This window comes from Oratosquilla oratoria, chromosome 4 (assembly GCF_046742065.1).
Source record: "Oratosquilla oratoria isolate Oo_2021 chromosome 4, ASM4674206v1, whole genome shotgun sequence".
NCBI lineage: Eukaryota > Metazoa > Arthropoda > Malacostraca > Stomatopoda > Squillidae > Oratosquilla > Oratosquilla oratoria.
In genome coordinates, this window is record NC_134780.1 from 32,886,543 (window position 1) to 32,901,462 (window position 14,920).

Genomic DNA, 14,920 nt, shown 5'->3' on the forward strand with positions numbered 1-14,920 from the left:
GAGGTAGCCAAAAAGGAAAAGGCATAAAATCATTCCCACCCATTCCATCCCCAAAAACACTCCACACCCCTCCACCCTCCCTCCCATCTTAGCACCTCCTAGATGACGGGCCATCCCTGCACCCTGTCCACTGCCCTGGGTCAGAAGCAGTGTCGCAGGACACAGCACATCCACAGCAAGGCCGCTTCATTAAATCGGCGACCCATTTTTTGTACATTAATCTTCTTTCTCTATGTTTATCATTCCTTCCTACATTGTTTTGTTCTCTTAATTCAAACTCTATTAGTATATGGTCACTCTTTCCAATTGGTGTTTTATACTCCATTTTTTCACAATATCTGGTTCAGAAGTTAATATTATGTCTAGTTTTGATGGTCCCTCATTGTTTCTATATCTAGTATTTTCCTTAACCCATTGTATTTATCTAGTTGTTCCTAGTTGTAATATATGGGAGGGGAGCTATGCTCGTGGTGACCCGTCTTTGTATCTCTCCGCATCAAGTTTTATCTTAAAATTTTGTATAGTGTTTGCACATACTGTTTTGTTGTCTAATTTGTTCCATGTATTTATCGTTCTGTGTGGGAAACTGTTCCTTTACAAGTTTTTTCTATAACTATCTTTTTTCAGTTTTTTTCCGTGTCCTCTCGTTTTACCGTTGTCCCACACTAACAGGTCATTCCTGTCTAACTTCCATTCCTTTCATTATTCTGTAGATTGTCAGCAAATCTCCTCTTTCTCTTCTTTGTTCCAGAGTGTTAAGGTGTATTCGATGGTCAAATTCAGTAGAATGTTGCTCCCAAGTTTTTTTCCCCTTTTTACTATCATTTCTTCCAAGATTATGTCCTTTGCATTAAAATCACTCATAATTACTGTGTTACCACCCTCTTTCAGTATCTCATTTTGCACATTCATTGTGTCTTCCAGTAATTTAGAATGATCACTATCAGACCAAGCCTGTGTTTTTGGTGGCACATACACTGCTACAAATTTTCTACTTTTCATATATTTGGTTACAATTTTAATCATAATTAATTCCACATTATCTTTGCCTTCATTTATCTTTGTCACATTTAGAACCTTTTTGGTCAATATTATGACACCTCCTCCCTGCTTGTCTGTTCTGTTTTTCGCCCAGTGCTTGTACAGACCTTGTCCCACTATACTTGTTGATTGAGGTCCTTTCAGTTTTGTCTCCACAATTCCCATAATGTCAGATTTCTCTATTTCTAGATAGTCATTTAGTTAATTCCAGAGATCATACCATTGATATTTGTGTATGCCACTTTTAGTTTCATATTTTCTTCTCTATTTTGGTTTAAGTTTCCATTTTTCTGATGAACCATTGTTTCAGTCTCAAGTTCAGTACTCTCCAAAAAAAGAAAGAAAAAAAAATCTGTATCTGTTCTTTTCTCATTTCTATCATTGGCTTCAGTTCCTCATCACTCATTTCCTTTTTTAATCCATGTATCTTTGAATTTCTCACTGTTTGCTAATTTAACCACTTTTGATAATACCCCCTCGGCTATCATGTGGTATGTCTGTTATGTCTGTTGTAGCCAGGTGAAGTATCAGTAAATAGGGGTACTGGGGCTGTATTTTGAGGGAAAATAATACAACAGTGTCTTCTCACAAAGTTAATTCAGAGAAGACTTTCATATTAAATCTGATTATATAATTAGAAACCAGTTGGTGAAGTGAGGAGACACTTCATGTGACTGAAGCTATCACCTTTGTCCTTTGTGCTCAAACAGCCAAGTCACTTTTTGTAGAATTGATGCATTTTATTAGTTATAAGGATGACTTGTGTTGTAATGAATCAAAATCCTGTGTAAAGAGAAGTGTTTTTCAGTACAGCCCCAGTAAAATGTGCCTAGATATTACAAAAATGGACCCCTAGGTCACCTTGGTATACAATTCAGTAACTTGTGTAATTGTATACAGATCAGGATGTCAAACAGGCAAAAATATGCATGTGCGACAGTGAGTTGGGGAAGAATGTATAGATTAAGGTGACAAGTTTTTCCTTGAGAGACAGTAATGATAGGAGAGCAATGAAGTGTAATTTTTTGCATAATTTAAGTGGAAAGAAACAAAAGGAATGAGTGTGATGGGAGTGAAAGGGATGAGTGTGGGTCTCACATGTGCCTAACCTAGCTTTATAGGTAACAACTGATTAAATGAAAATATATTATGTGATTTTTAAATATTAAAGTAATCAGTGACTGTTCTCCATTCTCTTCTCTATCAGTACATATTCAGAGCCAACAGGTCTCAATTTCTCCTCATGGATGGCCTTTAATGTTCCTGGTATGCTTATATGTGTCATGTTGGCCTGGCTATGGCTGCAGTTTCACTACATTGGCATTGGGTGAGCATTACTGAATAATCTTAAGAATTGATTATATTGTTCTCATGTAATTTCCAAAACATGTTCTTCTTCCATGAAATTTGAGAGGTAGTTTTATTATAATCATATTGAACAAGATTTAACATTTCCCATAACTTGTGTGAATAATAACAAGATGCCCTGGAAGCACCCCCAACAGAACATCTGCACATAGAAACCAAAATCCTCCCCATAGAATTCTGCATGAAAGTGATAGGTATACAATTCTATACAAGATCCCTCAACCCTACTCATCCATCTCATTACATCACAAGTACAACCAATTGAAAAAAACTGCACATACAAACAAAATTCCTCCCCATAAAACATACATACATACATATACCAAGGCTTTTTCCCCTTTCCAAGGGAGGTAGCCAAAAAGGGAAAGGCATAAAAACACTCCCACCCATTTCATCCCTACATACACTCCACACCCCTCCCACCCTCCCTCTCATCTGAGCACCTCCTGGATGACGGGTCATCCCTGCACCCTGCCCACCGCCCTGGGTCAGAAGCAGTGTCGCAAGACACAGCACATCCACAGCAAGGCCGCTTCATCCAATCGGCGACCCCCCCTCTCCGTCCCCCCTTGCATATAAGGAGAGGACGGGGAGAAATCCCTTCGGGCTGCGTCAAAATTTACTCACACATACTACCCCACCCCTCATGCAATCACAACATCATCCATATACAACCATTCTCCACTCACCTCTGTCTTCCGTCCTCTCCCTTCCTTCCTCAACAGACATTCCCCTCTTCCCCAAAGCCCCCTTCACCCCATCCATCCACCTCATCCTAGGACGTCCCCTCATGTTCACTCCCTCCACATCTGCCTTCCATACCTCTTTTACTAGTCTTTCTTCACTCATTCTTTCCATGTGTCCAAACCATCCTAATATTCTTTCATCAACCCTATCTCCCAAATCCTTTTTCACCCCTGTTCTCCTCCTCACCTCCTCATTTCTCACTCTATCCAGCCTAGTAACCCCCACCATACTTCTCAGACACCTCATCTCAAACACATTCAAACTCCTTCTCTCTTCTTCTCTTATGTTCCACGTTTCTGCCCCATACAGTGCTGTTGGCACAATCATTCCTTCATACAGTCTCCTCTTTGCATCCATTCCCAAATGTCTATTCCTCATTACACTCTTTAATCCACCAAGGCATTTACTCGCTTCTCTCAATCTACATTCTACCTCCACCTTCACTCCACCTTTTCCTGCTACACTTGCACCCAAGTATCTAAAACTATCCACTTCCTCCAGTCGCTCTCCCTTAATATTCACTTCCAGTCTACTGCCACTTTCACCCCTTGTACATCTCATCACCTTACTTTTACCCACATTTATCTTTAGCTTTCTTCTATCACATACTCTCCCAAACTCTGCCACCAGCTTCCTCAATCCCTCCTCTGACCCTGCCACAAGCGCAGTGTCGTCCGCAAACAACAGCTGGCTCACCTCCCACTTTTCTCCATTTTCTTTAACCATCTCCAATCCCTGACCCACTACCCTAGCATTCACCTCTCGCACCACCCCATCCATGTATAAGTTGAACAGCCAGGGCGACATAACGCATCCTTGATGAAGTCCCACCTTTACTTCAAACCACTCACTCTCTCCATTTCTAATCCTGACACAAGCTCTACTACTCTCATAAAAACTCTTGACAGCTCCCAGAAGCTTTCCTCCTATCCCATAAATCTGCATAACCTCCCACAGTGCCTTCCTGTCTACCCTATCATAAGCCTTTTCCAGATCCATAAAAGCCCAAAAAACATCCTTCCCCTTTCCTATAGCTTTCTCACATATCTGTCTTACCACAAAGATCTGATCTACACAACGTCTACCTGTCCTAAATCCACACTGTTCCTCACCAATTACTCCTTCTGTTCCTCTCCTAATCCTCTCAATTAAGATCCTCCCATAAGCCTTCCCTACTACACTTAACAGGCTAATCCCTCTGAAACTATTACATTCACACTTGTCCCCTTTTCCCTTGTAAAGAGGAACTATACAGGCACTTCTCCAGTCCTCCGGTACTCTACCCTCTCTCCAGCAAACATTAAATAACCTCACCAACCAGTCCACCATCACTGAACCTCCCTTTTTCAGACATTCTGCATGGCATCCATCCAGACCAGGTGCCTTACCTGCTTTCATCATCTTTACAACTGCCTTCACCTCATCCTTCCTTATTTCTCCTCCATTCTCCTCACTCATCACTCTCATTTTCTTCGCATTTCCCACTGCAGCTATCTTTCCTTCCCTATCCTCCTTCACATTTAGCAACTCCCTAAAATATTCTGCCCATCTTCCCCTTACTGCCATCTCTTCCATTATCATCTCTCTATCTGTACCTTTTACCTTTTCTTCCCTACTTGATTCGCCTCCTCTTCCTCTCTTAATTTCTTTCCAAAACATATTTTTATTGCTTTAAATATTTTCTGTCATACTCCTACCCCATTTCACATCTGCTCTCCTCTTTGCCTCCTTTACCTTTTGCTTTACTTCTTTTCTTTTCTTTGTACGTCTCATATGACTCCCCCCGTCCTCTTTTGTAACCAATCTGTGAATGCTCGCTTCTTCTCTTCTACAACCTTCTTTGTTTCCTCATCCCACCATTCACTACCCTTTCTTCTATTTCCCCCTGTCTTTCTTGTTCCACACACCATCCTTGCACACTTTAAGACTCCCTCCTTGAACCATCCCCATTCCTCCTCCACACCCATCTCTGCTCCATCCTTTACTCCCTCCCACTCCACCTTCAGCTTCTTTTCGTACTCCTTCTCCTTTTCCTTTTCATTCAAGGAGTTCACTCTAAGAACCTCCCTACCTTTTGTCCCTTTCCTCTTTCTCCATCTATCCTCCACTCTCAGCTTACCTTCCACCAAAAAATTATCTGATATTCCCCCACCCTCTCCCCTTAGCACATGTACATCCTTAACTCTTCCTATCATAATCCTATTTACCACTACATAATCCATTAGTGCTCTATCTACCACCCTTCCCTCCACCACCCTCTCCCATGTGTACTTATGCTTGACTTTCTTCTGAAACACTGTATTTGCTATCATCAACTCTCTTTCTAGACACATTTCCACCATCAACTCTCCACTACGATTCTTTCCTGGAACTCCACACTTCCCAACCACTCCATCGATTGGACCATTTCCCACCCTAGCATTAAGGTCTCCCAGTACTATTACATTGACATTTCTTCCTAAACCCTCTATGCACTCATTTAAATCTATCCAAAAGGCCTCCCTTTCTTCCACGCTCTTCTCACTGCCAGGCCCATATGCACTTACAAAGACCCACATCTCCTTTCCCAGTTTCACCTTCATCCACATTATCCTTGAGGAAACCTCCTTCCACTCCACTACCTGTTTACCTATCTCCTCACTTACTAGAATAGCCACCCCTTCCCTCCCTCGCCCTCTCTTCACTCCTGATAACCTCCCACTTACACTCCCAAACTTACACTCACCTTTCCCTTTCATCTTAGTTTCGCTCAAAGCCAACACATCCATAAAACACCACATGAAAATGATAGGCACAGAATTCTATGCATGAACCCTCAACTATACTCACCCATCTTATTACATCACACAAGCACAGTGAACTGGATTAAAACTGACAAATAAACAAAACAGCTCCATACTGCTCAAATATGTACTAGATCCTACCACCCATACCACACTACATCCACATAAAAAATTTACAATCATATCACAAAACAATCTCTTTAATGACCACCAACATCTCTGCTCCATCAAATCTCCTCAGACATCAGCCCTACAGAAAAATCCCTCTCAAGGGAAGCAGGAACTGCAATAACATGATTTTTCAGGGCACTATCCAACACTAACACAGTACCAACACAGAATATGTCTGGCCACAGAAACAAACTGCCCCAGATTCAACCATCACATGAAAGACACTGAGCACATCATCTTGCAATGTGACACCCTTACTATTTGAAAACAGCAGCAGAATATATCCTTCTTGAGTGATTTATAGCCCAATTTTGTGACTTTTATTATCTGGGAGCTGTGGATCTTTTGCAAGAGAGACTTAAGGCAACAGAATAGTTGACTGATGCATGAGTTGTGAATGTGTATATATATATTTTTCATTATTTTAGTGATTCATGGATCATAGATTATTTCCCAGTAATTTTGGTGATTAATAAATCATAACAAATCATGGGCTATTTTTATAACTAATGATATTTGAATTAAAGGTTACTTTCCAGTAACTTTGTCAGCCCATGAATTGTGGATTACTTTACAATAAATTTAGTAACATATGAATTGTGGATTATTTACAGGAAAACTAAGAAAATTAAGGATACGACTCCAAATAGGAAAGAAGCTGTTAAGAGGCTTATACAACAAGAATATGAAGCATTAGGATCAATCACTTTTCATGAGACTGTGGTCTTGTCCCTTTTTTCTCTCCTGGTTTTTTGTTGGTTCTTCAGAGATCCAGAGGTCATACCAGGATGGAGCAACTTCTTTAAAAGAATTTATGGTCCTAACATGTAGGTTTATTTTTATTTATTTATTTATTTATTCTATTTTATTTTATTTTTTGTGGGGGGGGAGGAGGTAAGGGTGTCAATGTAATTTCAATATGCATGCCATGTTGTCCATTCCTTACAGTCCAGCCATTTCATGTAGATTCATATTTGTATACTTTTTATGGTGTATGAGTATAAATCCATTGCATCATCTCTGTTCTGTGTCATGCTCCTCAGTTTAAAGGCAATGTAATAAGGTACATGGTTTTCACAGCAGTACCCAAGAACTGGAGCTGGTTTACCCCCACTGTTTTATTTACCACTTTGGTACGATAAAGCCTACATAGGCATCATGAGGCACGAGTGGGTACACAAAGATGCTGGCGTCAATGTCTTGATTATATATACATTTTTTGTAGTTGTACATGAGTTACCCCTAGATTCTGTGAACTAGTTTGATCAAGTTTTCTGTTTTTATTATTACTTAGAACAAAAGAGAATGAGTAATACATTAGTGACCATATTTTATAATGCGAGTAATGTGAAGCAAATTACATATGGCAGCCAATGCTGTGTGTGAGAATTTGAGTTACACTGAAGTTGTTAATGGCAACTTTCCTCCTCATCCACTCAAAATAATGTATGTAACAGGTAAGGGTTCCTTTGGTCCATGTCATCCTTTCATCCATTCACAGTATTTTTTTTTTTTTTTTTTTTTTCTTCCTAACAGTCTTAACCCCTTGAATACAATGATGCCTACATAGGCATCATGAGGCACAAGTGAGTATATGAGGATGCCAGCATTGGCTTCCTGATTATATTTATTTTGTAGTTGTAGCTGAGTGACCCTCTTATTCTGTGAACAGGCTTGATCACTTTTTCAGTGGTTACAAACATTCTGGGTGAAAGAGAATGAATATAACAGCTGTAACTTTATATATTATAATGCGCATATTTTGATGCATCATCCTAGGTCAGGCAGCTATTGTACCCGCGAATATTTGAGTCTAATTGAAGTGGTTAACATTAAATTCCAGCAGCCACCCACCTCAGTAGGACTAACAAGCAACTTCCCCTGACGTTAACAGCATGTTCACCCTCCCTTCAAACACACATAACACAAAAAACCATAGATGACCTCCCTTCAGACCACTTTCCAATAAAAATTACCATGTATGGTTTCCCATGTTATTTGTGTTTGAAGGTAGGGTGAGCACAATGTTAGTATTATACATTTCTCTATATCAATCATACATGGTCCTTTTGAATATGCATCATATCATAGAACTGATGCAAATACATTTGAAGTCTGAAGTATGATTGATTTTCCAATCATGTTGACATATGACTGACTGGTCAGCATGCCTGTGTATGTGTATTTACCTAATTATAGCATGTTAGGCAGTTGTCCTCACACCATGCCACAACCCCGTAGGATCACACAAAGCCCCAAGGGAACACACCAGGAAAAGAGCAATTCTTGTTGGGTCCCATCACTTATTCTCAAATTTTCTAACATACCTAGACTCAAATTCATGCATGGTTCCAACTTAATCTATGTCTTTGATTTCCAATTATCATGATTTGAACTCATGTATTGTTTGAGCTTGGGCTATATCACCTTCTAAGCTATTCCACATATTTATACATCTATATGGAAAACTGTATTTCTTCAATCCTTTTGACATATGATCTTTCTTAATTTACTTCCATGTCCTCTTAAAGCCCTCACATCTTTAATCAGGAGATCTCTTTTATCAGTGGAATATATCTCCTTTCGTGACCTGAACATTGTAATCATGTCACCCCTTTCTTTTTTATCTTTCAAAGTTGATAGCCCCACTATTTTTAGTCTCACCTCATATGGTTTATCTGCCTGACTGGGGACCAGTTTGGTTACTGCCCTTTGTATTCTGTCAATCTTGCTTATATCCTTCATTCTTGGTGGGTACTATACTAATGATGCATATTCCAGTCTTGGACATATCAGGGTTTTGATGATTTTTTTCATCATCTCTTCATCCATATAATGGAACACCACTTTAATCACCTGCAGTAGTTCATATGTCTCTCCTACAATCCTGCAGATATGTCTATGAGGTGACAGGTTGTCTTTTATAAACACCTCCAAGTCTTTCTTCTCTTTTGCATTTGTAATGTGTTTGCCTCCTAATGAATAGTTTAAGGATGGCCTTTTGACACTATTGCCCATTTCCAGTACTTTGCATTTTTTGGTTTTGAACTTCATTTCGCATTCTGGGCTCCATGCAAAAATAATATCTAGATATTCTTGCAATATTCTCTTGTAGTAGTTTTAGTTCGGAACAACGGCAGGACAAATGAAAATCAACACAAAATATCTAATCTCTTTCTTTTGGTAATTAGTCACAAGGTGCGACACTAGAAGTGTCACATGAGAAATATAGGTGAAGCTCGGACTAAGGCCACAGCTTAGTGGAGCTTATGGTTGTAGCTGGACGTGGAGCCTAACGTCAGCGAGGCGGTAGCAGATGATGACGGCGAGGCTCGATGGGACAACTAGAAGATTGGACGAGGAGATGTTGTTGTGTGTGCGGGTCGGTATTGTTCTGCCCATCTCGGCGAAACGCCGACCTTTTAAAGGAGGCTGGCAGGAACGTGAGGAGCTTTCCAAGTTCCTGATTGGCTGACCGCTGGCTGGCAGGGACACCCTTGCGAACTACGCTTGCCAACTACAGGAACTTGCTAGCCCCGAAGATTTCTTTGATTAGTGTGTGACGGTTCGTAGGATGCATCACGTCACTACACCACTCCCCCCGCTCTTCGAAAGCGGGCGTCGAGGAGGATAGGGAGCGACGCGCGCGACGTACTTGAACAGGTCTGGCCTTCGGATCAATCGCCCCGAACGAGTGGTCATGCCGTCAGGGGGCATGTCTGGCGAGGAGGGCCTTGATGGAGGGGGGCTCGAGTGCAGGGTGGTGTTGTCGAGGTCGGAGGCCTGGTGATGGGAGGTCAGTTGAGTATGGAGCTGTGGAGACATAAGGTTGGGTGAGAATTGTTGCATTGCATGGTCGAGCGGGGGCGTGGGGTGGGGAGGATCTTGGGGGGTGCCGGGAACAGTTGTAGAAGGGTGTGGTTGTGGGATAGGAGAAGGATAAGGGTTCGCCGTCGCGTACGCGTGATCTGTGTGAGTTTGGGGGGGCTGCTGCAGGTGCTGTGGTGGTGGGGAGTTAGGGGCAGGAGGGGAGTATTGGTTTGGAGGGGAGAGTTTTTCGGGGGGTGGGGAATGACTTGGTTCGGTGGTGAGGATGGGGTTAGGACCATGTTGTAAGAGGTATTGTAGTGGCCCTGGAGTTTTGGTAGGGGGAGTGGTGGGGAGGTGGGCCGGCTTGAGCCTGTCGATGGAGACGCGATCCGGTTTGGCATCTCGGTTGATCACGAAGTGTTTTGTTGATCTGGTGAGGACTGTGGATCTTGTCTGCTAGTTGTCCCCTACATTTTTAGGTATCCTGTTTGAGATCCCGTTAAGTCCTTGTGGTTAAAACAAAGGCGATTTACTTACTTGTTTTCCGTCGAGAAATTCCGTTCCTGTGGTTGCTTCTGGGTCAGTCCTTAACCCTCCTTGGATACACACAGCACAGTCCCTAAGCTAATTTCCCTATCTCCTAACTTCTAATAAGAATCCCCCTTCTTTTGTGGGTTTCCCTCCTTTATCTACCCATCCACACATCCACACGCCCGTGGCCCGTGCTATGTACTGCAGACCCATACCGACGCGCAGGCATTCCCCCCTCTGGGGTCACCAATCACACACACCCCTTGATCTCGAGATCAACCTACTCTTCGTCTCTTTCATCTCCTACTTCGTAGTCCTGTAACCACCTTGGAGGACGCGTGTCGCGGCGGGGTCTCCGCGACACCGCCCCCTCGTTCGCCGCCACTCCATGACTCTCCTCGTCTTCTCCTTCACTCACCACACGCCGAACATCCAATATATGCCGCGGTACTCACTCGACAGAGACAATGTTCCGCGAGTTCACCTCCGTCACTATCCCTCTCGTCCACTGTGATGTGCACTTCCTATTCTTTGGCCTCACCCATATCTCCTCCCCCACCTGCACTGAGGCGGGGCCTTCTTCAGCATTGGCCGGTAGTCCCGGCCCCCTCTGGGGATGTCGCCAATCGTATTTAAACACGGTTCTTTGCGAACCGAGCCGTCATCTTGGCCTGACCTTGGGTACATGTCAGGCGAAAAAAAAACCGCCTCCGTGGGTAGTATTAGCGCCTTCTCGGCGATGGACTTTATCGTACGATGGTGTCATTCTACTATTCCATTTCCGCTTGGTCGGTAAGCTGCCCGGAAGAAGCGTCTTGTACTCCACTTGTCCAACATGCCTTTCAGTGCCGCCGACCGAAACGCTGTGTTATTATCCATCAGGACTTCATCCACTGGGCCCCGTTCCAAAAATATCTCATTTATCACCCGTGCAATCTCCTCTCCAGTCTCCGCCTTCAGTTCTCGCCAGACGGCGAACCGTCCCGGCCCGCAATCGACCATTGACAGGTACCTAGCCCCCCGATAGTGGGTTACATCAACCGCCAGCCGCCTCCAGTTTTCTCCCACACTAAGTTCCCCCACCGAGTGCAGTCGAGGGGCTGGGTCTGTGAACTGACATCGGGCGCACGCTCTCACCGCCCGCCGGACTTCTTCCCTCGATATATTCGGGTCGACCTTCCTCGCCAGGAACAATGACCTGTCGACACCTAGGTGGTAAGCTTCGTGCAACTGTTTCACGAAGGGACCCTGCAGCGCACACTTCAAGCTCCTCGTCACATTCTTTCTTCACTTTCAGCCAGCTTTTCTTCACTCTGGTTAGCGCATCTGCTTTGTTCATTTCGGACGGCACCTCGCTCACCCTTATCTTCATGTTGAACTCGTCTATTAACTCCCTCAGGATCCCAAGATGGCGCTTCATAAGGACCTTTGCAGCCCCCTCCGTGCGTACTCTCTTCTCAGCCGTCAGCACTGAGTTCATCCATCCCGCTACAGTGGCTGAGTCAGTCATGAATTCAATCTTACGCAGTCCCCATTTCAATGCCAAATTGACTCCTTTTATGGCCGCGTCCAATTCTGATACGTTGACATGATGGTAGTCGTCCTTTTTTCGCTTTCACGCTCCATCTTCGATTACCACGCCCCCTATCTCCAAGACTGCACCTTTGCTATGCTGCTTGCGTTGCACCACACTACGCCTCGGTTCTGTTGGGGTGCGCTCCACTGTCCCCTCACCGGGTCATCGTGCATCGTCCGTTGTAAGACGTCACGTATCATCGTTAGCGTGCCCTCATCAATCTTCTCTCCCCAATCCCTCGACCCCGACCGCCTCTTAATGTAGCTGCACGCCATACGGAGCCAACCGGCGATCGGGTAGTGGCCCACTAATTTGCCACAAAGGGAGAAGAGCTCTCGTTTGCTCAGTTCATTTGTAACCTTCGGGATCTCGTTGCCTCTCTTGAATATCAGGTTCCCGATCCCGTCCTTTTCCAGTCGCAGTCCCAATACTGCTCCTCCTTCCAACGGTTCTGGCTCCATCGCTATTAATCCGTACCGAGCCAAATGTTCCACTACGTCCGACGCTGATACCACGCTATCATCCCCCAGTATGTCGCCGAGGTACGAGTCGGTGCCCTTCCTCATTGTTTCAGTCTTCTCCAGCACTGTCTTCAGGATTTTCGTCATGATCCTCGTGGCCGACCAGAGCCCAAACCCCAGTCTGGTTTAGCAATAAGTTCTACCTTTGTATTTTACTAGCTGGTACTTCCATAGCTTCTTCGCCACGTGAATTTGTAGGTAAGCCGCCCGCAGGTCTACAATCGCGGACGCCCCTCTCATTTGGCGAAACCTGCGTAGGGTCTCGCTACATGCGTCTACAAAATCATCGCCAATATGACACCTCACAAACTGGTTCAGTTCTCGAAAATCCAACACCGGTCGTACTTTGTTCTTGGTTGGCTGTACCACTGCCATCAAGGGTAGGATTTCACCCCCCCCCCCCCACACCGGTTCCTCCCAGGGACTCAAGATTCCCTCCTCAATCCAGCGCTACACTTCAAGGTCAAAGTTCTCCCTCACACCCTCTCTGAGGGTCTGTGTGTAGCAATCGACTTTGTTCTTCAAACGAGGCGAGCCTTCTTTCGGGTACCACTCTACTTCCCACTTCTGACCATCAAATTCCTCCAGGAAGTCTTTGTCCTCAATCGTGCACGGCTCCACCCTCTCGACAGGGTCAAGTTTCGGGCTGGCACTGCCCTCCGCCCTCTCGACAGGGTCGAGCTTCGGGGCGGCACTGCGCTCCGCGCCCCTCATTGCCATTTCTACGTCCACACCCGGCCTCAGCCGGGTCCTCGTCCTCCCTTCCGAGTCGCGTATCGTTCCAATTGTCACTCCTCCGGCGATAAACGTGACTTCTCCAAGCTGGGCAATTGCATCCATTTCCTGCACCATGTCAATTCCCTCTAGAACCGTTCTAATGTCGAGCACTCTTAGTCGTTTCGGAATGCCCTCTACCATCATTTTAATTTCCTGGTCGCCTTCGCACTTTGTCTCCCTCCCGTCGACTGTCATCAGGGCCACATCTCCCTGTCTGAACTCTTGAACTACGTCGGTCCTCACGATCGTGGTTGAACAGCCGGAATCTATCAGCGCCCTCGCGCGTCTTCCTCATCCATACATCCATGGTCGGTATACGGCTGAACGATGTCCTTACATGTCCTCGGCTGCCCCTTGCGTAGTGGCCGCCGTTTTTCCGTTTCCCTGATTGCATTGTCGAGTCATATGTCCTGGCTGATTGCATGCGTAACAGACGAGCTCCACCACTGTACAGTCCCTCGCGAAGTGACCTAATCGCCGACACTCGTAACAACGACCCGAGACGGCCCCCGCCACCCGCTGTAGTCACCCCTGGGCTCACCCATTTTCCTTTCTCTCGTAGCGGCCTCCAACGGCCCTCTGTCCTTTGTCCTTATCCGCGGCTCTTCTCTCGCCGCCGCCCCCACTGGGCCTCCGTCCTTAATCCTCGTCAGGAGCCTAGCGTGGGCTATCAATTCGTCCATGTTCGCCTTGGCCGCATTATTTATTTCCCGCAGTCCAGCCGATATGCGATCCGGAAAACCATTCACGAAAATCACTCTCACTACCGTCTCCAACCCGTTGCCTTCGAGAGCCGCCAGGCCCGCTAATCTTCTCATTTCGTTGGCGAACACATCGACCTGTCCACCTGCCCACCGCATTCGCTGCAGCTGACAGAACGCATCAAATGGGCTCTCACCGAAAGCCTCCTTTAACCTTTCCTTCACCTTTTGTGTATCCGTTCGATCATTGGTCGTCATTTCCAGGTAGATGGCTAACGCGTTGTTCTCCAAATTTAGAGCAATATAACTCGCCACGTCCGTCACTCCCGTTAGCTTCGCGACCAACTCTGCCTTCGTAAGCCACCCGGCGACGTCTCCATTGCCGTCAAACGGCCTTAGGGTGATATTGTTCATCTTGAATGGCTCCTTGGCGCTCGTGGTTGCGGTCATCTCGGCGGCACCTAGATGGCTTGTAGTTAAAACAAAGGCGATTTACTTACTTGTTTTTCCGTCGAGAATTCCGTTCCTGTGGTTGCTTCTGGGTCAGGCTTTAACCTTCCTTTGACACACAGGGCACAGTCCCTAAGCTAATTTTCCTGTCTCCTAACTTCTAATATAAACCCCCCTTCTTTTGTGAGTTCCCTCCTTTAGCCACCTATTCACACATCCACATACCCGTGCTATGTACTGTAGACCCGTACCGACGCGCAGGCATTTCCCCTCTGGAGTCACCGACCCGCACGCCCTTTGACCCCCGCCCCCCCTCCCGGGGGGTGCCAACCGCTCGTCCCCGTCCGCGCCATATTCACTACATTCACACCAGTACTGAGGCTTTTGTCACATGCAATGATCCCAGGACATTGAGCACTTCCCTCATTTCTACATTTATATCTA

The 14,920-nt window shown here is 45.2% G+C and overlaps 1 protein-coding gene across 3 annotated transcripts in view; it reads left to right on the forward strand.

Annotated features, from left to right (window-relative positions):
• The window catches only part of LOC143024756 (Na(+)/citrate cotransporter-like), a 143,323-nt gene that overhangs the window by 106,255 nt on the left and 22,148 nt on the right, over window positions 1–14,920 (forward strand). For all 3 annotated transcript variants that reach the window (XM_076183876.1, XM_076183875.1, XM_076183874.1), the window contains exons 7-8: window positions 2,249–2,368; window positions 6,725–6,937. In XM_076183876.1, the coding sequence (XP_076039991.1) occupies window positions 2,249–2,368; window positions 6,725–6,937 (333 nt within the window). The remainder of the gene's footprint in view (window positions 1–2,248; window positions 2,369–6,724; window positions 6,938–14,920) is intronic.